The following is a 25,679-nucleotide window of genomic DNA, read 5'->3' on the forward strand; positions in this document are numbered from 1 at the left end:
CAGATTAAGAAGTACAACATTCACATACATATAATACAAGACACAATGAGATTGAAGACCATGAGAAACACACAGACAGACCTTAAACTTTAGATGGGCTTGAGAAAGGTTATGCAGAGGAGGTAGACTTTGAGATGCATTTGAGTGATACAGACACAAGAGTTAGTTTCAGACATAGGACAAGCAGGACCACATACATAGTATAGGCACCGTGCCATGGCAAGCTTCTCCTTGGCTCTCATACACAGACCACATAAACAGTCAGGCGCACGGGGGGAAGCAGGTTGGTCATAAATACAGCATCTATTTAGAGATGGACATGTTGTAACAGGAAGAAATGCCAGATGTAAAAGTTTTCTGTATTTTCCAAGCACACTGATGTTGACCAAGTTATGTAACCTCTCTGGGTTTTAATTTCTTCACCCAGAAGAACAGGGTGGAATTCCTTCTTCTCAATGTGTTTGTTTATAAGTTCTGAGGCATTGAGTTACATCTCTCAGGTTTTAAGATATGAGTAGTAGTTTGAGTCTTTCTTGATCTACTTCATTTTAATGTTGTCTGTCATCATGTATTTGCTAAGTGGTGGAGACTGATGTCTCCTGAGCCAGGAAATCACATGGTCAGAATGGCATCTCTGAGCAGTCAGTGTCCATAGCTGAAATAGAGGTTAAGTTTGAAGCAGAGGGCTGGCTGGGAGACTGTTGAGGCAAAAGGTGGTTCATAGGTCTGTAGTGTGGGGTCAGAAGGGAGGAAATGTTGACGAAGGAGCAATAGCCAGCCGTGGTACTTGAATGACTCTGTCAGATGTTAGAAAGGGAAAGTGATGTTGGTCTGGAGCAAAACTGGGCACTGGAGAGAATATGGGCTCATTAGAGGAGAGAGGGTGCATGCTGGTCTTAGAAACTGGGTAAAGCTATCTAGAAGACAGGGGAAATGCCAGTGTGGAACTCAAGCAAGATGCTAGACTGGAAATGACTGTGGGTATAAAGAGAGATCTCTAAGACGAGCAGAGAGAGGCTGCAGAGATGATGGATAGCTGTCTTTGGGAGCTGTCTCATCTAGGGGCAGAAGGAGAGAGAAGGGATCTGCATGAGAGGCAGAGTCTGGAGAGAACCAGAGACCAAGGATGAATGCCAAGAAAGAGAGGACTCATGCGTGAGGATGCCGGACACTGCAGTCCGTTGTGAAGAGGTCAGGGGGTGAAGGCTGAAAGGAGGTGGTCATGTGGCTGCAGATTATACGGTGGATCTTGGCATCGTGTGTTTTGGGTGACCGCCATGTCACTGGGGCTGAATGGAAGAAGACAGGCGTTCATATATGGTGAGGAAAAAGTGACTTTTCCCTACTTAGGGAAGATATAAGTGTGCTTATTGCTGAAGGAGGAAACACCAACAGACAAAGACATTGTTGACCAAGGCACGAACAGTTGGTAAAGGTTCACCACAGCATACACAGGAAAGCAGAACTGAGGAGAGGGGCTTGGTTTGACCTGGGATGAAAACAATAGAATGGGGGGGGGAATAGATTTAGTAGCGTAGAAAGAAAAAGCAGGCGATCTGCTGTTTTCAATGTATTGGGACGTAAGCATTTGGAAAAGGAGGATGGGACCTTAAGTCTGCAAGGAGAGGAAGTTCCAAGCACCTGCTGATGAGTTGAGAAGCAACCACTGGTGACAGGCAGGCTGGTCCACTTTCTTCCTGCTCCCAGACAATCACATGAAGCAGCTCTAAAGAAAGACAGACTGGAGAGCTGCACAGCATCTTACCCCAGGCCCACGCAAGCCCATTTAGACCTTGTTTACCCCGTGGCCTAGCATGGCCTATATATACCCTTAGATTCCACAGATACCTTCTGTGCAGTGTCACCAATCATAGGTTTTGCCCATACTTGTCCTTGAGGGGGTGTGTGTCCCTCAGCAAATGGCATCTGTGTCTTGCCAGTCACAGTAGGTGTCAGTTCAGCTGGACCTGCCACTTCCTGTTCTTCCAAGCCTGACCTAACAAAATCCTGTGTGTTCCCACTCTCTGTTTACCACAGACGGCCCTGGATGTCTGGTGAGTTCCCGGGTTCTCCCGTACAAAGGAAGGAAGGGAAGAGAGGCAACAAGATGGAGAAGAGGGAGAGACACAAGAGGAATGGATCTCCCACCCAAGGGCTTGTAGTGCACATGTCTGTCTCAGAGACAGGAGCGGATGAGATAGTGAATTGTAATGAGGCCCCAAAGCCTCTGAGCTTTGGTTTGTGATTCTCTGAGTCCTAGGGCAGATCCCTAAGTCCTTTTAGCAGCCTCTGTCTTCCTGTCTGAGTCGCTTCCCGTTCCTCACTGTCAACCTTCCCATCTCTCCAGAGTTACTCAGAGACAGGAGGGACACAGATACCCGGCTCTGTGCTTGGATACCCAGCCGTGAATCCACCTTCTCCCTTTACCCTAATGCAGTCTGGCCCCATCTTGGCCCTATCACATATAGATATATATGCCCTACTTTCTCTCATGTCAGCTGATTGTGAGACTTAGGCGCCATTGTGGCAACACATTCTCTGAACATCGGCAGCTGCATTGGCCATTACTGGAAACAATTATCCTTCGTAGTCAAGATGAGGAGATGAAAAGGGAGACTTTGACCTTTCACCTCAGAGGGCTCCATGGAAATGGAGAACAAACTGCAGGCAGCTGTGCAGCCAAGTGGGGAAAAAGGTGAAGCAGACAGCTCCCGGTGAGGCCCATGGCACCAGGCGAGTCCTTGAGGGATTTGGATTCAGTGTGAACCAAAGAGCCAACTTCAGAAGAAGTAAGAGATAATAATGTAAGAGGATCCCTGGAGACTGGCACTTTGTTTTAGAAATGAAGACAGGACAGGGATAACCTGCCATTCGACTAATGGATGTGGCTAAGAGGGGACCATAGTGAGGTAGCTGTGACTTTGGGTCCTGGGTCCCTTGGCTTTGGGACTGAACCTGCTTTACTGGCCTTTGGGGAGGGTAGTTGGGGTGGCTTTGAGCAGATAGAAGGGACACGGTGGTGATCTACTAAATCAGCTATATACAGCCAAGTGTGGTCCAGAAAGCCAGCCCCAGATAATGGCTGTAAGCCCTTTGGCCATCCTGGCCTTACCATAGGAAGACATCCTTAGTTTTGTCAATTCTTTAAGCTCTGAAACTCTCATAGCACAGAACATTTCTAGGAAGCTATCACATTCCCCTCCCTGGAAGCGCTTTGATCCAGAGTCAAAGGAACACTGGAATTTGTTTAAATACTTCATCTCTGGGAGGGGTTGGGCCAGGACCTCTGTGTATTGCAGGGAGAGGTAGAAGGAGCCCAGCAAAGCAGAACAAGGTCCCCTCAAGCTGCAGATACATAATTTTAATTTTAAGGACATCTTTGCCAGGTTTGTGCAAAACTAGTTCTCACCTTCATGTCTGGTGACTGTCACCACCACATTAGGTAAAGGTAGGTTCAGCCCTTGTGGTCCTAGTAACACCTGAAGAAATGTAACCTGTTAAGTGACATCACAGCTGACTGGGCCACCCCAGTGTTCGCACAAAGGGATGGAGCAGGGGAAAGGAAAATCACTTGGCATCATTGCTAAATCTGCAGCAGCATCTGTGTCCCGTGGGAAGCACTTCAGAGGACCAAAGCCAGTGTCACACAGCCGCTTCCACAGGAAGAAAGCTGTCTGTCCTGGGGGCTCCTGTTGGCACGTCTTCCCAGGACTGCATCTCACAGCCCCTTCCTTGTCCAGCTTCCATTTGGTCTGAGCCATTGAACAAGATTTTCCTATGAAGTTGGAGGATGGTTTATAGCCATATCAAAGCTTCTCTCTTGCATTGCTTGTCCAGAGAGATTAATTGCAGTTTCCTTGCTTCGTTTGCTCAGACTCTCCCAAAATGTTGCCCTATGCAGAGCCAAATGCCACACAGTGGAAAAAGACTGCTCGCAAATAGAACTTGGGAAAAGCTTTTTGTTCAAACCCTAAATAACATCCTGTGTCAAAACACATGTGACAATAGGCTATTATTTCTCGCCCCATAATAGCATGTTGTCATATCCCTGTGTCCTGGATGAATGAGAGATGGCACGCCATGTGGGGCAGCATGGGGGTTGGGGGAGGTATGGCAGAGCCTTTGGCATTTTCTGAAATGGAAACAACTCCTCGGGGAAGTAACCTAGAGGTTGATTCCCACAGGTGCCCGGCCACAGCCTCGAGTTCATTTCCAGAGAAGGGCCTTGAGGTTGCCGGAGAACACCAGCTACAGCGACCTAACAGCGTTCCTCACTGCGGCCAGCTCCCCATCAGAAGTGGACAGCTTCCCTTACTTGCGAGGATTGGATGGAAACGGGACAGGTAGTTGGAGTCTCTTCTCTTTCTGGGTAGGCCTTCTGGGGTTTAGTCCTTCTCTGAGTTTTGGTTGTGGCAAGAGGTGGTCACAGTGAGGTGGGGGAGGGGGTTGGTTGACCTTACAGATTCTGGGTTCATACTGTTACCTTTTCCCAGCTTAAGGAGCCTTCAGTCTGCACCAACATACAAAGGCATCTTTGCAAATTGGCTTCCCTGAGCCCTCCAGCGGGTGCCAGGGGCCTGAAGGGCCTTCTTTGGCCTTTCATTTTTGGACTAAGTATTTCAGTTCAGTTGAAATTATAGTTTTTTAAAAGCAAGAGATCAGTAACAGGGTTTCTGCCCCTCTGATCTCTGCCTAGTCTCCTTTCCTCCAGAGTTTCTCACCCAGTTGTCCAGCAAGAGCCCTGGAGCCTCGCCCTCCTGCTCACCCCATGCTGGGATGGGAAGGGTTGGTTCCAGTGACATCTAGAGATGAGCAAGTGACATTCCATGCTCCGCTGTAGATGGAGCCCTGAGGTGTGGGCATTGCCATTTCTGTCTGTGGTCGTCAACTTTCACCCAACTCTCCCTCTGCTGTTGGATGCTCCACTCCCTTCCTCTCAAAGGGGATCTAGGAAGTTCTCCAAAGGAGGCTCTTCTACAGACAGCCCCGGAGGAGCCAGGCTCTGAGGTTGATTTGGAATCTTCCGGCAGATCACTAAAATCAGCTCAGCCATCATGGCCACTCTGACAAGACACAGAACTTACAAGATCAGAGAAACCAAAAGCCACTAGGAAGAAGAGAAGAGACAGTTCCTTATCAGAGAAAGACCAAAGCCTGGACCTTACTCCTGGGTCTCTCTCTCTCTGTCTCTCTCTCTCTCTGTCTCTGTCTCTCTCTCTGTCTCTCTCTGTCTCTCCTCTTCATTGCCTTTCGGGTTTTGGTCATAACATAAGATTGAAAAACAGCCACTAGAGTTAAATTAGGTATATTATTATACTTCCAAGGGATGCTTTGATTAAAACTTCCATAATTTTCCAAGACTTTGGATAAACTGGTGAATCTGACAAGCTCCTCCACCTGCAATGCCTCACCCGTTTCTGTAACTTGTGAGTAAGGTTGGAGGTGACGGTACCTGGTGATGTACTTGCTTTTCCTCCATTTGTGGTTCTTATTTCAAGAAAGGCTTCTTCCTTTAAATTGAGGACCAACGGCATGATTCGTATGCCCGTCATTTGCCATCAAATGGATGTGTGACCGTCTAGAGTAAAGGTTCTTGGGGGAAAATATCTCTTCTGAGGTCCTCACAGGCTCCATTCAGCTTTTCTGAGGAAAGGAAGCCTAGTCAGAAATACAGCAAAGGAACAGGCCTCACTCCTCTGAGCTCATTCGTGCTCTCTGTCCCTCTTCCAGTAAATCATGAATAAATTATGAAACCCGAGAAGAACAGGGGACACAGAGCGCAAAAGCACAGGACCATTTGATTATTTTTCAGAAGTTTGTTTTACTTCAAATTCAGTCTATTTCAGAGGGAAGAGAAAGGTTGGACGGTGACTTTGAGCTGCTTTTCCAGTGACGTAATTGGTTAGTTACCTGAGAGAGGATCAGAGTTTCTATGAGACCTACTAGGAAGGCCAGCCAGCCAGTGGTGTATCCATATGTATCTGCAGACATTGGAGCCCAGGGGGTTCCATACAGCAAAGCAACCTGGGGCACAGTGGGTCACTGCTGGCCTCACAGTAGTTTGTGAACAGGCTCTCTTTTGCCCTGTATCACTTTGTGTCTCACACACAGGCCAAAGACTCTCTGCTGTCTAGCATCACAATCTTCTGGTCCCTAGGAAGCACAAAACCCTACATCATCCGCATGGTCTTAATGAAATGACCTCCACCAGGCACTCCAGGGGGACAGAGAGGGCAGTGTTAAAGGTACAGAATTTTTGCCACACCAGAAAAGTTGGCATATGATGACCATCTATATCCAGAATGCCTGAGACTGAATGAAGTGTTTTGTATTTAGGATCTCTTTTTTTTAATTATTTTTAAAACATTTGCATCGAAGTCTAGTGGCACCTAACTTTTGAACTTTGGAGAGCTTCATGTTTCACCCTGGTACTTAAACATGTGGACAGAGAGACTCCGAGGGACTGAGACGAACCCGTCTTGTTATAAACTACTGTTTGATCAAAAGCCTAAGTGGACCCCATCCGGTGGTGCTTGCCCCTCCTCCACCCGGTTGGCATGACACCTGTCGTGGCTTGCACACAGAGGGCCAGGTCACATCAAGGTAGAGCAGGAAGGAAAACCCAGCTATAGACAGACCTCAGTACCTTGCACGTGATAAGAATTGCACAACAAAGTGTGGAAGAAAAGTGACCTAGGCCTCTAAGTCTGAATCTGTCCAAAGTGGAGAAAGCGGGACAGTGTGAATGGCATAGAGAAGGAGTGGGCATCTAATGGAGCGCTGAGAGAAGAATGGGCCTCCAGAAAGCAGAGGTGAGGCCTACATGTCTTGGGAGCTAGGGCTTCCCCTCTCATCTCCTCCCCTCTTCCTTCCTCCCTCCGTCTTCCCTCCTCCTTCTTCTCACTTTCCTCCTTCCTTCTTTCCTGTCCTCTTCCTTTTTCCTTTTTTTCTCCCCATGGTCCCACTATGTGACCCCGCTGGCTTTGTATCAGCAGCCCTAGCTCAGCCCACCAGGTGCCATGTACAAATGTGCATGCGGCACCATGGGGCACCATGCGCACCCCGGCTGGAGCGCTTTAGACGTCGTGTGGAAGGACAGGGAGCCGAAGCACAAGACCTGCGATTAATCTGCTCCTTTCTGTAGCGCTTACTTCTGAACTTGTGCAGGTGACAATGTCTATGGCCCTACACTCAAGAGGGTACCTCAGCTGCCCTCCATCTGAGGCATGAAGATGAGGCGGGAGGGGAGTAACGGGACAGGGCATCTGGTTCTAGAAACCATCTCCCTAGATCAGGGAAATGCAAGACGAAAAGGAAAGAGAATGTGAGGCCACTGAGGAAGAAAAATGGAGATACTTTTCTAGAACTTTCTATGTGTCTGTTTATAGGAGGTTTCTACCGTCCTCCTGCATAGATTTGACAAAATAAAGCGGCAAGTCCTACTTGGAAACCTTATGTCTGCAGTGTTTGTACAGCATCCAGTAGGTCACCTGATGACTGGCACGTTGACAGGTTTGAGCACTGCCAGGAACAGTGCAAGGGAGGCCTGGCTTTGCCTTCCTGGCACCTTTAAGCTGTGGACATGTGTATGTCTCAGCCCACGGTGCACTTTCCAGCAAGGCATGGTAAATTCTGGCCTCTAGTTTTCTTATCCCCAAATAAAATGGTTTCTAAACTAAAAGATTCCTGACTTTGAATCTGTGATTCCAACTTTCATCTTTTGAGGAAATCTTTTAACAGGCCTTTGCTGTCATGGAGACAGAGATGGATGCACAGTGGCCATTGTGTTCAGAAGTCACTCCACAGGCGACAGTGGTTAAAGCATTGTAGAAACTGTAAAGTTCACTAGATTTGCTTTGAACATTTACTTTTAGTCCAAATTGGAGGTTGGCGTGAGCTCAGATGGGTATGTTAGTATATAGGAGTAAGTACTTATGTATACTCCATGTAAATATACTTATAGTCCGTCTTTTGGCCTAATAGTAATGTTAGTAAAAATAAAAATAGCAATAGTAAATAAATCATAAACAGTATTATAGAAGAAATCCTGTCTTGTAAAATACCTTACCATTTTTACCACTAAGAAATTCATCCTATTAAGGCAAAGATGTGAATTATGACAATGTATTTTGCGTGATATCGCATTCCGATAAAGAAATTTCTTAAATAGATTGCATAAGTGTATAAATATCACATCTATATGCATTCTCTAATTTACCTGTATACAGTCATTAAAGTACTGGCTCAGATAAATGGTCTCTAATGGAGAGTAATTGGCATATCAAAATCCTTTCAAACAGACCAAAATAGCAATGGCACCTCAAATAATACATATATATTTCACGTCTAAGTTTCAGAGCTATACCTCTGGTAGAATTAGTTAATATTTTCAAGCAATCCTTGATGGAATTTGCTGTTTAAAACATTTCTAGAATAGGTTCTTATGGCACTGACTTGTGTGTGTATTATCTATGCTATAGATGATATGTCCTACGATATATGTGCACAGAGCTTAGTTTGTGAACCTTCTTTTTCTTTAGCTTCCCCAGAGTTCTTGCTCTTACACTAGAGAAAAGTCTTTTCCACCAAGGCGGTAATCTCAGCTCTTGAGAGACTGAGGCACGGTGGCCTTGAGTTCCAGGTCACAGGGGGAGATCCTGCCTTTAAACAAAAGGAAGGAAGGAAGGAAGGAAGGAAGGAAGGAAGGAAGGAAGGAAGGAAGGAAGGAAGGAAGGAAGGAAGGAAGGAAGGCAGGCAGGCAGGCAGGCAGGCAGGCAGGCAGGCATGGGCAACACAAGCACAGCTTGCTACAACTGGCAGACTTGAACTGAGACAGCTCTGCTAACTAGCATGTGCCCTCTAGGCAGCTACTGCCACATCCAGTCCCGTTTCTTTGTAAACTGTGAGTTTAACTGCCTCGTGATGTTGTGAGGTGAGGATTACCGATATTAACAGGAGTGGATGCTCACAGTCATCTATTGGATAGAACACAGGGCCCCCAATGGAGGAGCTAGAGAAAGTACCCAAGGAGCTGAAGGGGTCTGCAACCCTATAGGTGGAACAACAATATGAACTAACCAGTACCCCCAGAGCTTGTATCTCTAGCTGCATGTGTAGCAAAAGATGGCCTAGTCGGCCATCATTGGGAAGAGAGGCCCCTAGGTCTTGCAAACTTTATATGCCCCAGTACAGAAAAACACCAGGGCCAAGAAGTAGGAGTGGGTGAGTAGGGTGAGTAGGGGAGCAGGGAGGGTATAGGGAACTTTTGGGATAGCATTTGAAATGCAAATAAAGAAGATATCTAATAAAATAAATTTAAAAAAAAACAATATTAACGAAGCCCCCGCACACTGGAGACTCCTTAGTACGAAGCAGTAGCCACTGTTTTCCTTGAAGGGTTTCTGCAGCCCCAGGACCTCTATGCCAGTGATGAGCATCTGTCTTCCTTCCAGGAAACAGCACCAGGTATGACTTGACTCCTGTCACAGCCGTCAGCGTGCACTTGCTCAGCGGTAATGGGATGCCGGTGCTGGTGGACGGACCCATCTATGTCACTGTGCCCTTGGCCACTCAGAGCAGTCTGAGGCACAATGCCTATGTCGCAGCATGGCGGTTTGACCAGAAGCTGGGTAAGCGTGAGCCCCTGAGCAGCCCCTCTGAAGTTCATTTTGTTTTGTTTTAATTTAAAGGTCATGGAGGCTAAAATTGGCTCTCCTAATCTTTAGGTTCTTTTAATATTCTATGATCTATCTTGGTTCTGTGGTCTTTTTTTTTTTCTTCTTAGTATAAGAAAAAACATTTGCCAACATTGTTTGAAGCAAGGAGTAGTTCCCATGACCCTACAACCCAGAGATAAATGTGAATCTACTTTTAATTCTGTCGTAGTTATTTGCCTGTACACATATGTGTGTGCTATCAATTAGTTCATAAGTAGGTACCCTAGAATTTATTGGCTTAAGATAATAATGAGCATCTCCTCCTATCTCATACTTTCGGAGGTGAAGGGATCCAAGCACAGCTAGTGAGTGTGGCTCAGGCACACCCTCAGGACAGTTACAGTGGGCCTGCCTGTCAGTATTCTGTACGGCTTAAGCAATGTTCTGCTGAGGCTAGCAAGCAAACTCAAGACTCTTCCATAGTCACCAGATGACTGCAATTCTTGCCAGCTGATGGCCAGAGATCTTTGCCACATGGTCCAGAGCTTAAGGCTGCTTACAACGGAGCAACTTGCTTTTCCTCTTAACCAGTGATGTAAGAGAAAATAAGGTTTTCAAAGCACAAGTACTTCAAACAGATGCTGTCCATCCTGGGCATAGATAGTCACTAGGTGGGTTAGTGGAAATAGTGCCAGAATTCTCTCTTCAGCTTTTGCAGTCATTGCAACAGAGTCAGCAGTTTTTGGTGGCTGCGTTATTCTGTGGTCCTAGTTAAAGTGACACAAATATAGCATGATTTGGTCATCAGTCCCTTATGATTAGGGGAAAGGAGGACTGTTCTAAGGTGGTAGATACTTTGTAGCTAAATGTTTCAATGTTTGTGCACAGCCATGATTACTCTTCAGAGTGTCCTGTGAAAGTCAAACTTGGAGCCAGCTTTTAACCACCAGTGTAACGTTAAACTATGCAAGAAGATTAATTAGGGGCTTTATTATCAAATAATATTTTTAAATATTTAAAATAGTTTTAGCAAATACACTTTAATATAAATACCTTTTGGGTTTTCATGGAGTTTTTGTTTTGTAACTTCCCAGGTAATTAATAGACTTTATTATTAGTAAAGATCACTGCAGTTTTAATGACTATATGAAGGTTAACTTCACAGGGTAGATTATAGCACTGGCTTACTGTATACTGCACTCCTTCATTAGGGTTTCTATAGCTGTGACAAAACACCATAACCGAAAGCAAGTTGGGCAGGAAAATGTTATTTTATCTTATAGCTTGTGATCCATCAAATCAGCCTTCCTTGCTAGGTGTACTAGTACATGCAGAAATCCCAGCATTCAGGAGGCTAGAGCCCAAGGCTTCCTGTGAGTTTGCAGCTAGCCCAAACTACACAGCAAGATCTTATCTCAACAACAGCAAAAGAGCAGTGTTTCTCAGACTCACCTTCTGGTCCTTTCCTGGATTTCCTGTGGCTGGGCTGGGACTTCTACATCTTACCAATTCCTTACATCCTCTGGCTGCCTCCCATTTCCCTCCTCCCATGGGCCCTACTGTAGTGCTGCTCTGGTTACCCTCACAACTGGAGATGCTCCTATGTGGTCCTTTCTCAGAGCAACTTGTAACGAGCTTGGAACCATAGCAAGGCACAAGGGTCTCATTAGAGCCAGTCCCTGTCCGTGCCTGTCCCTCTCTCCTTCCTGGCCTCTCCTTTCCAGTCACTTTCCAGACATACTGACCCTTCCTTTGGGCCTTACCACTTTGCAAATGGAACCTGATCCTTCAAAGCTGTTCTGGTTCAGATCTCAAATGTTCTTCCACTGCCTTGTGCTAAGATCTTGGTCTTCAGTAGATGGTGCTGGGGCGGGGGGGGGGGGGGGGCTCACCTTTAGGAGACAGGGCCTATGGGGTAGAAGTAGGTCACTGGACATGACCTTGAAGGGCCCTGGCCTCTTCTTTTCCCTGGCTCCCAGCCATCCTGAGATAAGCAGCTTTGCTCTGCCACATGTGGTTCACCATGAGCCACGCTACCCCAAGCTCAAGAAGCAACAGAGCCAAGTGACCATGAGCTAAAACTTCATTAATGGTGAGCCAAAATACATCTTTTCCCTCTTTAAAGTGTTTGCCTCTTGTATTTTATCACAGCCATAGAAGCAAGTAGAACATTTCAAGCCCTTCCCACAGGCTACTAGCAGTTACTATTCGACTATAACAATCATTTGCGATCAATTCAATAATTCTTTAAATTATTTACGTTGGAGGTGAATCAAAACAATTGCTAATTCCAAACTGTTAAGTAGCCAGAAAACGCACTGTAGGAATTCGTGAGGAAGTTTTTGCTTGGATCAGGATTACTCTACTGGAGGCTGAGAGCTAAGCATGATTCAATCAGAGGATGGGGAGAAGGGGAGGGAGATGAGGCCAACAAGCAGGAGGTTCTCTCATTTACAGTGAGAAAGTTCTAGAAGTCAACTCGACAGCAATGTCAGTATGGCTGGCAATGCTTTGTACTTAAAACTTGCTGAGAGTCTGTGTTAAGTGTTGCTATCAAGAATATGGTATCAGGCTGGAGAGGTATCTCAGCCCTTAAAGGCTAGGCTCACAACCAAAATAGAAGCAATAGTATCTGTGAGGTGATGGCATACTGTTTATCATCAAAACATTCAGTCATGTGTATGCATAATTTTTTGCAACCTACATTTAGTAAGGGTTCAACCTCTCCTCTATCCCACCACCCAGCTGAGGCAGTGGAAGAGAAAAGATTAGGATACGGGGGAAGTGGACCTGTTCAGCAAGAGTTCTTTGGGGGTGAGCTTAGTCTTCTTTGTCAGCAGTTCAGCACCATAGCAAACACCAAATATAAATCAGCAGCTACAGTCCAGGCCTCTTGGCAGGCAGACACCAAGCATGAACCAGCAGCTATAGTTCAATCCTGAAGAAACCACAAGGCTTGCTAACTGACCAGAGGCCGCTAAAGCAGCAAGAAGCCACAGGACCCTCACCAGCAGTTCCAGGGCGAGTTTCTCTGAATGGTGAGAGCATTACCATAAGCAGAGCTCACCAGCACTATGTAAATCAAGCCAATACATGCAAGTTGTTAGCTAAGAATAAAGAGACAGAGCAAAGCAAACCAAGCCTGAGTGCTCATCTCCCACTGTCTGTGGGGTCAGATTTATACTCCTTCATCAAGCATCCTTTCACGTGTCTGCTATATCCAAACATCCTCTTACCTGTGTCTGCTTCAGGAAAAGTCTTTCCTGTGCCTGCTTTAGCAAGACATCCTTTCACTTGTGTAACCCAGCAAAGCATCATTTGACATAACTTTCCAAACAGACTACAAGTTTCCACTTCAGTCATGCATCTTAAGTATATACAGCTTTGATCTGCAAATTATACTCAATTAAAATGGGAACAAGTAAATATCAAAGGAAGAATTTAGAACATGTGAAAATCATAGAACATGCATAAACATACACATACCCAAATAAAGTTTTATTGGAACCCAGCCACACCCATTTGTTGGTAAATCATCTGTTTCCATCCTGTGGTACACAGTGAGTATTGTCATCTTCTGGCTTTCCAGTCCAGTCTTTTACAGAACCACCTTGTGACTCCTGACCTAGCACCCTCTCTGAGGGAGCTCTCTCCATTTGCTGTCACAGCACGGGGGTGTTTTCTCTCTGCAGGGAATAGCGGGTGCTGGCTCAGCTGCAGCTCCTTATTCCTGTTACCTAAGCTCACAACTGTCTGTAGTCACTCTAGTTCCAGGGGATCTGACACCCTCCCACAAACATACATATGGGCAAAACACTAATCAATGTTCATAAAAGTAAATAAGTCACTTTTAAAAGAAATTAGCATCTTCATATGTTGACCCTGTTCGTCAGAGGGTGACCTAGTATATGAATGCATTGTCAGGGTGCATGAATTGGATTGTCTTGACTGTGTTACAATACCAGTTGGCTCATCACCACATATGCCCTCTAAGAACTTGTTTGAAGAGGCCCAGCATGCGTGCTCTGCCTTGAAATGGTTGCATGAACATGCTCTGTGTGCTGTATGTGAGTAACCTTTGCTTTACACAGCACAGCAGACTCCCCTTGGTGTGTGAAGCTCTTACCTTTTAAGGAACTGGCAGGCTTCTCTGGCCAACTTCAGTCCTTCGCATCACACTGTGGCCTGCAGCCGTTGGGGTGGCACCTGGTACAGTGATCAGCGTCCAGAGTTAGTTGTGTGCAGGAGCCAGTTTGACCTTCCAATGTCTGGGGAAGAAAGTCGGTCATGGCCAAGTGTGTGCTAACTGTGGCTTTCAGGAAAGTAAGGGCCAATTGTGTCTGCTTTCTTTTATGGACGTTTATTATTTCTTCAGTGTATAACTAGGGCAGCAGATGGCTTCTGGGCTATGAGGTTGTCTGACTCGTTGCCCTAGGGAATGGTCACTCATGAATAAGCAAACCAGGTCAGTGGTCTGAATTCAAAGTGACTGATCCTGAATAATCAAAAAATCAATAGTGTTTTAGATTTTGGATTTGTGCTTCTGCTGTTTGAGTGTCACTCAGTATGTTTGAATCCTCTTAGTCCAACGAGATAGCAGAAAGAGAAGCCTACCCTGAGAGTGAAGCTCTACGGTGAGATCCAGTTTTAGCTGCCTTCCCAAACACCACAGGCAGAGTCTGTGTGGATTGCTATAGCAATGGGGACTACTGAACCAGCCTCTTACCTCTTACGGCACATCCATAGCGGGTGCTCAGGAATAACTCCATAACTGGCCTGCGTAGTAGGTCTGTGTCTGTTTCCAAAGGAACGTGACTGCTTTTGCTGTGCAGGGCCTACTAAGCTTTTAGGTAAGTCATGGCCAGTTTGCCCTTGAAGGAGAAGTTTATTTACAATACAGATATATTCATTTCTTTATCATCAGTGTGACAAGTTTATCGCAGGGAATGTTAGAGGGGTTGTGGGGAGGAAGAAATCTCAGCACCTTTATCACAAATTTGATGTGAACCGAAAACTATTCTTTCTTTAAAAAGCAAAGTCATGATAATTTTTATATGCCTCGCTGACCTCAAGTTTGGTCAAAGTGTTATCTAGATCTCCAAGAATAATTTAGAGACTGCCAAGGATTTGCTTAGATGTGTTTTCAAGACTTACCCTGAACTCTGATATACAGAAATGATAAGAGATACAGATATGTTAAACTATATGGATATTAAAATATTAACCATGTATCTCGATGAAGGATTTCAGAGTGGCTTGTTGTGGTTTAAATGACTTCTAAGGTTACACTGTATTGCATTGTATGGGTAAAAGATAAAATTGGAGATGTTTATTTGTCTAACAATTCAAGTACATATTTATATATGTGATTAACTTTAGAGCTAAATGTAGTACTCCCCCCCCCCCCGCCAAGAACAGATGTGATAATTAAGGATATTAAACAAAGGAAGAGGTTGATTTACCTAAGAGTGATGCCAGTATACACCTAAATAAGACAAATAGGCAATTTCCTAAGGAACACTAGCTGAGAAACAGAGAAACAGACTCACTATGTATCGAAAATGACCTTGAACTTCTGACCTTCCTGCCTCTGCCTCCAAAAGCTGGGATTTCAAGTCTACTCCTGACCCACAGGTCGGTGCTGAGGGACTAAAGGGAAGTCTGTGCACATGCTAGCAAAAGACCTCTTATTTTCCAGATAGGAAAATGAGCCTGAGAGTGAACTGGGTTTTGGTGAGATTTTTAGCAGGGAAGGCAATAATCTGTATGCAGAGTTGAGGAAGCTGAGGGTAAATGCTGAGAACCCAGTGGGACGTTGTCTTCACCAAGATCCCAGAGTGAGGCAAGATCCTCTGCTTTGCGTTTTGGGGACTAAGATGGGTGTGTGTTCTGTTACTGTGGGACTGTTAGCATCCCATTGCAAAGTTCTGCCCCAAAGGATGAGAATTAGAGTTTATAATATACTTATGCTGCCCTGTGGGCTGATGTAAGAAGGACAGTTGTTTTCCAGTGTTGCCTAGCAATTCAAAAAACAACCCTGTAACATCCATCTGTCTCTAAGCATTGTTAAGTCCTTTGTGTTGGTGGCGTCCTCAGAATGATCATTTTCAGAAAATTAGTTCTCAGATAGCTGTGGTTTCGGGCACTTTTGTTTTAAAACTATCCTCGGGGTGTTGGTTTTCTTAAAGTCTCACTCTATGTAGAACTAGGATTTACCATGCTTGGATTTACCTGAAACCATGTGGGCAGGCCTGACAAATGAGTAGTTGGTTTGTGGTTGCAGAGTATCAAGTCAGTCCTTCTCAGAGGAAGCCTGTATTCCTTAACAGTAAACCATTCATTACCACTGATGGAGTTGGTTGGTTAGGTGTGGTGACTTCATATCCTTACACTGGCTCTTTCCACCACCAGGAAACCTTCAGGCCTTTCAGTGTACCTGGATTTTAAACAAAAATTTGATGCTTAGTCTACTATAAGCCTAAATGAAAATAATTAGGACATTAGTGCAGCATGAGTTATTATTTGTGCTGCTGCTGCTGTGATGGTGGTGGTGGTGGTGGTGGTGGTGGTGGTGGTGGTGGTGGTGGTGGTGGTGGTGGTGGAAGACAGACTCTCATGTATCCCAGACTAGCCTCACCCTGCTATGTAGCTGATGTTTCAGGTATATATTACCACTGTTTATGCCATGCTAAACACTACAGGAGCTAAGCTACATACCCAGCTCTCCAGCTATTTATCTGGGATGTGTGTGTGTATGTGTGTGTGTGTGTGTGTGTGTGTGTGTGTGTGTGTGTGTGTGTGTGTGTGTGTGTGTACATGCACTATTTACATCAAGATGTTGGTGAAGGCCAGAAGGAGAGTGTTAGACCCTTGCAACTGGTGTTTGGATGCTGAGAACTGAACCTGGGTCCTCTGCAATAACATCCAGTATTCTTAATTGCTAAGCCATCTGAAGCCCCAAATATTTTTAACTACATTTATGCCTACTTCCTTTCACTTGAAAGAGTAATTACAAAGTGAAGGTAGCATGTGGTTGTGTATGGTGTCTAGCATTACAGAGAAAACAGGGAGCCACAGACTAGCAGTTACAACAGAACCAGCTAGAGCCAGTTACTTAGCCATAGCAGGCCTCTGATTTCACATCTGTGAAAAGCATACAATAGGCAGAGTCTCTACATCATAGACTTGTAAAAAGAGAGAATTTAGAGCGGGGCCGGGCACTTAGGGAAAGCCTTCCTAGCCACCCCTCGCCTCCCCTATCGTCTTCTCTCCTCCCTCATCTCCACCCCCTCTTCCTTGCCCTCCTTTTCCCCTTCTCCACTTCCTTCTCACTTCTTCTTGCCCCTCCTCTCCTTTCCCCTCCTCTTTCCCTTCCTCTTCTCCCTCCTTTTTTCCCTTCCTCCCCCATCCCCCCTCTTCTCCCCCTCCTTCCCCTCCTCCTCTCCTTCTCCTCCTCCTCCTCCTCCCTCACTCTTTCCCCTGATCGCCATCATTGTTATTGCTATCAGCCCATACACCATTTGCAAATCTTCAGTGACACATGTGAGAAGGAAGGTCAAGCTCAGACCTGCAGTTCTGTTAGTGTAACACTGTAGTCTCCCCGAGGGATGACTCCCTAGAACACTCCAGCCACTAGTCTGATGCCAGTGCCCATGCCCCACCGGGTGTTCAGAACTTTTAATATAATATCATCACCACCTGAAATTGAACTTCCAAATAACTCCTGAGTCCAGGGCAGATGATCCCTCACACAGGAATATGTCTGATGTGCAGAATGATGCACACACACACACACACACACACACACACACACACACACTTATCTGCTCATTGCTGCTCCTTTCATTCACAACCTGTGCCACTGTCGTCCCTTCGCAGGTGAGGGTACTAAGGACAGGTATTCTGGGGCAAGTAATATTAGTGTTTAGGTGTGGAGCATGGTGGGAGAGGAAGGGGAGAACTGATTCCACAAGGTTGTCCTCTCTGTCCGCGTGCGCACACACACACACACACAAACACACACACACACACACACACGTGCGTGCACAGAGAGGACAACCTTGTGGAATCAGTTCTCCCCTTCCTCTCTTTCCCCCTTATGTGGGTTCCAGGGATCAAGCTCAGGTCTGCAGGGGCTTACATGGCAGTCAGTCTACCTTCTGCCCCATCTCACCAGCCCAGGGACACATACATATGTGAATTTCCATTTACAAATGGACCGTTATACAATGGGAGTAATGAGAGCAAAATAGAAATAGGTATGGTGGATGAATTGCAATCCCTGCATAATAAGGAGAAGTAAAATCAAGTATGTTAGAAGAAAGCTTCACAGTAACTCACATTTTACACTTCAATTAGGTTGCTGTGAGCAAGCTGGCTGGGTGGGTGCAGTGTTTGCTGACCAAGCATGAGGACCAGTGCTGGGATCCACAGCAGCCACTCAGGAGCATCCTGGGGGCTTATCTGCTAGCCTGGCTAAGCACTGAGCTCTGAGTTCACACATGCACACATGAACACATCCATATGTACATAAAGCCCATGCACAAAGCAAAGTTTAAAAAAATAGAGATGTTTTTAGTTAGACTTTTAGGTTAAGGTAGCATGCCCTTGTTTCTGCTTCTACTGGCCTATTTTGACTTTATAATTTGGTGTGAGTGTGTCACACATTGAGTGTGCAGGTGCAGTCACCTGTGCACTTGCAGGTGGTGGCAGGTCTCTTCCTCTCTGACCCACCTGTCTCAACCCCACAAGCCTGGGCTTACAGGCACAGACAGCCACACATAGCTTTTTACATTGGTGCGAAGGATTTGATATCAAGCCCTCAGGATTTCACAATCAATGATCTTACTCACTGAGCCATCTTTCCAACCTCTGACACATGATTTTTAAAAACAAGTTCGATGCACTGTATGAGAGACTTCTTTATTTCTTTTAAAGTCTTTTTTTATGAAATTTAACTTTCAAATAACTCCTGAGTCCAGGCTAGATGGTCCCTCATGTAGGAATGTCTGATGTGTAGAATCAATCTCTCTCTCTCTCTCTCTCTCTTTCTCTCTCTCTTTCTCTCTCTCTTTCTCACACACACAGAGAGAGAGAGAGAGAGAGACAGAGAGACTCTTTTTTTTTCTTTCCATTTTTTATTAGGTATTTAGCTCATTTACATTTCCAATGCTATACCAAAAGTCCCCCATACCCACCCACCCCCACTCCCCTACCCGCCCACTCCCCCTTTTTGGCCCTGGCGTTCCCCTGTTCTGGGGCATATAAAGTTTGTGTGTCCAATGGGCCTCTCTTTCCAGTGATGGCCGACTAGGCCATCTTTTGATACATATGCAGCTAGAGTCAAGAGCTCCGGGGTACTGGTTAGTTCATAATGTTGATCCACCTATAGGGTTGCAGATCCCTTTAGCTCCTTGGGTACTTTCTCTAGCTCCTCCATTGGGAGCCCTGTAATCCATCCATTAGCTGACTGTGGGCATCCACTTCTGTGTTTGCTAGGCCCCGGCATAGGAGAGAGAGACTCTTAACTCTTTTTTTTTTTTTTTTTATTAGGTATTTAGCTCATTTACATTTCCAATGCTATACCAAAAGTCCCCCTTACCCACCCACCCCCACTCCCCTACCCTCCCACTCCCCCCCTTTGGCCCTGGCGTTCCCCTGTACCGGGGCACACAAAGTCTGTGTGTACATGTATTGGGTACTTTTGGCTTTCCTTTAGCATTCCAAAGTCCTTGAAGATCCTATTATGGCTCCTTTCCCAAAACTTATTCTTAACTCATCACACCTTTAAAGGGGAAAACAAGTGGTTGCTTATATTCAACTAATTATTAAGACACAGTGGCACATGCCGGTAATCCAAATCCCTCACCAGCCTGGGCATATGTAAGACCCTTGACTGCATTTCCAGCACAAAAATAAGCCAAGTAATTAAATAAAATGAATATTTTATTGTAGCTTAAAAGCCTCAGGGTCCTGGGATTCCACTTAGACTGGTTAAAACACTTGTCCTGCAAACCTTATGTCTTGTATTCAGTCTCCAGAATCTATATTTTTAAAAAGAAAACTGAATATGGGACACATATCTGTAATCCCAGAACTTCTGCGCCGAGATGGGGGTGGAGATAGGAAAATGAGCCAGAAGATCGCAGCCATCAAGCCTGAAGTAGAGAATGCTTCAGTGAGGTGGAAGACACAAACCAACTCTCAATCATGGTCTGTTAGCCTGAACACATACACCATAGCACACATGTGCCCAAATACATGTTCACACATGCAGCATGCACACATTCGCAAACACTATCTTTAAAAAAAAAAAATGAATCTCTCCCTCAGAAACTAACCTGTTCACTTTGCAGCCCTTTAAAGGCTTAATGATTTAAGAATAAGTTTTGGGAAAGGAGCCATAATGGGAAACTTCAAGGATTTTGGAAGGCTGATTCTCTATATTAAGAGAATATATTAGGTGATCACAAGCTTATTTTTGTCTTGGTTTCTAATATTCAGCCTGTCTCTCATTTCCCGCTTCAAACACAAAGTCCTCAGCTACCTTGAATTTCCCTGCTTTTTCTTCTTGTCGAGACCAGTCTTGAGATCTCCTTGTCGAAAGCTGTGAGGAATCTAACCATCTCCGTATAACTTCTGTTCCTCTGTTTGATTTCTCTCAACAAAAAGTATAAGATAAGTAGTTACCCAGGAAATATTTTGCTATATAATTGACAAGGGATGTTTGCTCTTAACTCATTCCATGGGGAAAGTAATTTCAGAGAAGGTCACTGACCTATTAGTCTTTCCTTTGATATTGATAATGATTTTGAGATGGGTTTACTGGATGGTTGCAGAATTCTTCCCGGCTTCCAGCTTATAGATCTAGTAGAAGTTATTCTAAGTTTGTGCAGGAAGAATATATCAATTAGAATACATAGAGTAAGAAGTGGGGTACTGAACTGCACATATTAAAATGCCCAGGCCACGTACTATGGAACTGGGAAGGGGGTAACCTTCAACCGCTTAAAGACGTGACGGAAATGTCCATCCTCTTCTGTGCATGTGGGACATGTCTTCATTTCACAAAACTGGAAAGTGGCCAGGCTAGAATTCACACTCATAAGATTAGCTGGCCCTCAAGTGCTTTGAAGTCTAATATGGTAAAAGTCTCAACAAGAGAGAAAAGTCTTGTATTCTGGTGTTTTGCCTAATATGCAAGGAGTCAACTTTAATGTGTAATATGTTCTAGTGTTGTTGGGTTCTGCTTATAATTCCTTTAACTCAATGATGTTCATAACATCAGATCTTTGTACTTATTATGAAGTTAAGCTGAGGTAGCTTTCCTATTAAAGAGAAGTATTCAGGCAAAATAAATATGCCAAGCAAGATAAATCTAGGCTCTTTAGGCTTCTTTCAAAGGATATGTTGCATTTTAAGTGAGTCCTTTTTCACATTTTAGAGTCCTTTATATATACTTTTATTTTATATAAATAAAAGTTGATTTTGTTGTTGCATAGTAACCAACTAGCACTTCAGTGATTGCTAGGAGACTCCATCCCATCTTAAAGATAAGGATGAGGTACCTTATCTGATAGTTAGTATATGTAATAGTCATTAGAGTCAAATGCAGCTCCTGTTTAAATAACTCATAATGCTTGCCACACAGTGAACCATGCCAGCTAACTCCATAACAAAAACACTTCCAAAAGAGAGGCACACTTCTCAACACCTCGCACATTCCTGAAAATATTTCTCTCTCTCTCTCTCTCTCTCTCTCTCTCTCTCTCTCTCTCTCTCTGTGTGTGTGTGTGTGTGTGTGTGTGTGTGAGGATTCAGGTTGCCACTGTTTGATAATTGGATTGTCCTCCCTCACACACACCTTGATAAGGGGACAGTAACAGTGCTGAGTGTGACAAGTTGGACCTCAGCGGCAGTAAAGGAACAGAACTTGACAACAAGGACATAATGTATAGGAAGGACAGTGAACATATGGGCAGCAGAAAAACTATTTTTCATAAGAGTGACCAACCTTCTCCAGAATCCTCAAGTCCATGTTCCTAGGGTCATTGAACCTAGACCTGCCATTGATCATGACCATGGCCTCAAGTTATCAAGAAAACCCCTTGTGTCTGAATCAAAATTACATGCAGATTTCATTATTTGTGTCAAACTTCCTTCTCAGATGTTGGCATGTAGCTTTCTTTTTGCTACTTTGTGCGTTCTTCTCTTCCCACCCTTTATTCCCTCAGGTTTCACCCCCTATTACTAGATAGGAGAGAAAGGAAGATGGAGGAGGAGAGAGAGAGATCTAAATAAAGTCAGCAGTCTGAAAGGGGACAACATTATCATTAGATTACTTTCCTGCTGACTAGGGAAAGTTTGATCTTCACACTCAGGATATCTCCTTTCTTTTTGCTGTTGTTTCTTCATTGTATACTACAAACACCAACCAACAACCCACCCCACCTCTCAGTTTATAAACCCTCTGAAAAGTTCCCAGAATTCAAATGTCACACAATCGGAGAAACCATCTGCAGCCGACAAAATCATGTCTCTGCTAAAGCATGAGACAAATCATAGTCAGCTGCTGTGGACAGTCTACAGCAGCCCCACCTCCCACACCTGGGATTAAAATGAAAACATATTCTTATTTCTTTGTTTCTGTCACTACTTTGGCAGGTACAGCAGAATGTCCCTTTGGGAAGGGACTTTGCTCCCCTTTCTATGAGCAGCTTTCCTTTGTCTGTTGTATGTATTCATTTTTGCTCAAGATTCCATTAAAAGGGGTCCAAATTCCCTAAAGCTGTTTGAGAATTGATTAGCTAGAAATTCCAATCTTGCAACACCTCTTTCCTCCATGTTGGCAGGGGAACCACATGACCTTCACAAACAGTCCCAACCACAGCTCATGTCGGAGCAAATAAGCCACCCTGCTAACTCTGAAATCAGTTTGATGCAGCTGCACATGGCCTTTCCACCTTAAAGCCACCGTGGGTGGGGCTGGAAATGCACTAGGAAGTGTAGGTTCTGCCTAACTGCCATCAACAAGTGACAGCCATTATCTCTGTGTGTCCCAGCAGTGGTCTCAATTGCCTGCGTATGAAGTAGACACAGGAGTCCTACAGAGAAAACCTACAGGGAAGCCATGGGAAGGGGTTGAGAAGGAGCGGGCTAGGGAAAGATAAAAGTCCAGAGCAGATGAAGTAGGGCTAAAGAAGCCAGGAAATGTTGTTCACTGGGGCCTGCCCTGTGATTGGATCGCAAAGATGAGAATCTTAACAAGGACGGCCCTTTCATAGAGGCCATATTCAGCAGTACCAGCAGCCATCCAAAAGTGGCCTCACCCTTGTGGAAGGTGTAGAAAAATAAAGATCTTTTACAGTTGGATATTTCTTCCACTTTTAAAAGGAAAACCTAACCTGGCAATGGTGGTGCACGCCTTTAATCTCAGCACTTGGGAGGCAGAGGCAGGTGGATTTCTGAGTTCGAGGCCAGCCTGGACTACAGAGTGAGTTCCAGGTCAGCCAGGGCTACACAGAGAAACCCTGTCTCGAAAAAGCCAAAAAAAAAAAAAAAAAAAAAAAAAAAAAAAAAAAAAAAAAAAAGGAGGAAACCCTGCTCTGCGCAGTCTGAACAGGGCTGGCATCCACACATGTGCACATGAAAGTGCCCTTTTTAGCACCCTGCTATCTCATAACCTTTTCAGCACGGGGCACCTGAATGAGCTTTGTCTGCTCGCTGGTGGGTTTGCCTGTAACAGGAACCCATGCCTTGCTGCCCATCTTCACCACAGTTCCCACTTCAGTGCACCAATGTACTGTTGGGAAGCCCTCCTCTCCCTCCCCAGGTAGGAAAGCCCCATCATTCGTTCTGCATATATAGCGTCAGGGTCTCAGGAGTGAGAAGCATATGTTGCCAGCACACAGTTCATTAATTCTTACGATTCCTGTGGCCTCCCCTTCCTTAAAAACAGAAATCTTAGAAGATGTCCTTGCCAGGAACAGCACGATCGAATCCCAAAACAGCGTCACACTTTTGTCAGACCCTGTTGTGTATTATATAGAAGGTCTGCCAAAGTTAATGCCTCTCCCCAGCTGGCTTCTCTCCCTGCCGTTTGGAAGGGGAGCGTCCCAGTTTAGCCCCACTGCCGCTAGGATCACTTTCTTGTCAACTACATCCAGCCTTTCTCGGAAGGATACTGATGCTATTTGTTGGATTGCTTCTCTAGCATTCACTCGATGTGAAAGTAAGTTCCTATTTGAAGATAGTTCGAGGTACTTGGTTGTAATGAGAATTTTGGCTTCTTTAAACACAGAAACATTATAGGAGTGTTTTTGTTTTAATCCCATGTGTGGAATATGGGGCTGATTTAGACTGCCCACAGCAGCTGGCTATGATTTGCCTTGTGCTCTGTCGGGGTGTGATTTTGCCAGCTGCAGATAGGAATCTTAGAAACTCTTGAGGGTATAAAAATGCTAGAGCCCCCAAGAGATGCAGTGGCTACTGCTCCTGTTCCTGCTGCTGCTTCCTGCTGGCTGCTGGCTCCTTGTAGTTATCCTAATAAAGATCAGCATTGCCCCAAGGACCTTCCCTAATCATCAGGAAGTAGTCCATGAGATCAAATTGACACCCCCCTTTCCCCTCTAGCCTTCTTTCTTTACCAACTAATGTTGGGAATTGGAAGAGATAAGGGTGGTAGAGAAGGGAACCCGTACACTTAGTAGAAGACAAAACGGTATACAATACGTAGGTGGACACTCTCAGAGCTTGTAACCCATTGGAGGAGATCAGACGTAAAACAGCATGTAAGCAGCACATGGTACGGTAAAAACATTTCCCAGGAAGGAGGAGAGACAGAATGTGCAGATGTGTGGGAAGTTCTCCCCACTCTGATGTGTGTCTTTTAGAACAGAGGAAAGGTATGTGAGGTTAGACCCACAACAGCAGTCAGTCATGAGGACTAGCTAGGACAAGCGCATGGTATGTGAGGTTAGACCCACAACAGCAGTCAGTCATGAGGACTAGCTAGGACAAGCGCATGGTATGTGAGGTTAGACCCACAACAGCAGTCAGTCATGAGGACTAGCTAGGACAGGCGCATGGCACAGGACTGTAGTTGGCCTTGGTTTTCAGGTTCTATAGCTCTGGTGTTTTCTCCCAGGTCTACCAGCAAATGTGAAGCTCCTCCCAGCCATAGCCTAGCCACTACCTCCTGTTCACCTTGAACCTGTCTTCCCAGTCCTTGGTCCACTGCTCCATGCTTCTCCATGTTGCTCCATTTCCTGAGTGGCCTTGTCACCCTCCTCTCCCCGTCCGCATCTGTTGTCCTTACTGACAAGCCCTACTCCACCACTCCAGGTGACAATATTCCCTTGACCTTCCAAAGCACTTTGGACATCTTTAGCATATGGCCTTTCTATGTTCTATCTAGAACAGGGACCGGTCATCTTGGCAGTGGGTATGGACTCGCAGTGTTGATAATAGCTCCACCCACTTGGCTTGCGTCATGTGTAACTTGGAGGAATTTTTCCAGTCCATTTCAGTTGATTTTCTTCTAAGAAGCAACTTGGGCAGAGTTGGCAGTTTATGAATGAACAGGAATTAGGACTCAGCTTCCAGCTCTTGTCTGTTGGATCCCATTTAGCATCCATTTGAAGAGCAGTGACTCAAACATCTAATCTGGAGAAACAGCCAACCAAAAAAATGCATGGCCACATCCTGGCTAATCCGAAGATGCTGCCTGCTGTGCCGGTGGAGGAGCAGTGCGTGGGAGTGGGTGGGGTTTGTGAGTCACGCAGGAAGGGAGCATGAGGGGGTGATGGGAGAAGCTGAAACTTACCCGTTCTCTTCTTCTGGAGAAATATCCTTGCCCAGCATAGAAACCCTCCTTTCTACTGTGTTCAGTGTCTTCTGTTTCCCTTTCCTTAGAAGGCCCATGGAACCACTGGTACTCTCAGATGCTACGCGATCTCTGGGTTGGCATGATTCATGACATGGTCTCACACTTGTTTTAGAAACCTTGTTGTAGCTTACATTCTG

At 45.2% G+C, this 25,679-nt stretch overlaps 1 protein-coding gene across 7 annotated transcripts in view; it reads left to right on the forward strand.

Moving 5' to 3' along the window:
• The window catches only part of Fam171a1 (family with sequence similarity 171, member A1), a 113,583-nt gene that overhangs the window by 78,869 nt on the left and 9,035 nt on the right, over positions 1 to 25,679 (forward strand). For 6 of the 7 annotated variants that reach the window (NM_001310434.1, XM_006497478.3, XM_030251634.1 and 3 more), the window contains 2 exons: positions 4,185 to 4,343; positions 9,453 to 9,629. In NM_001310434.1, coding sequence (NP_001297363.1) covers positions 4,185 to 4,343; positions 9,453 to 9,629 — 336 coding nt within the window. The remainder of the gene's footprint in view (positions 1 to 4,184; positions 4,344 to 9,452; positions 9,630 to 25,679) is intronic. The other variant, XM_006497479.3, reaches the window with a different exon arrangement.

The sequence above is a fragment of the Mus musculus genome, chromosome 2 (assembly GCF_000001635.26).
Source record: "Mus musculus strain C57BL/6J chromosome 2, GRCm38.p6 C57BL/6J".
Classification (NCBI taxonomy): domain Eukaryota; kingdom Metazoa; phylum Chordata; class Mammalia; order Rodentia; family Muridae; genus Mus; species Mus musculus.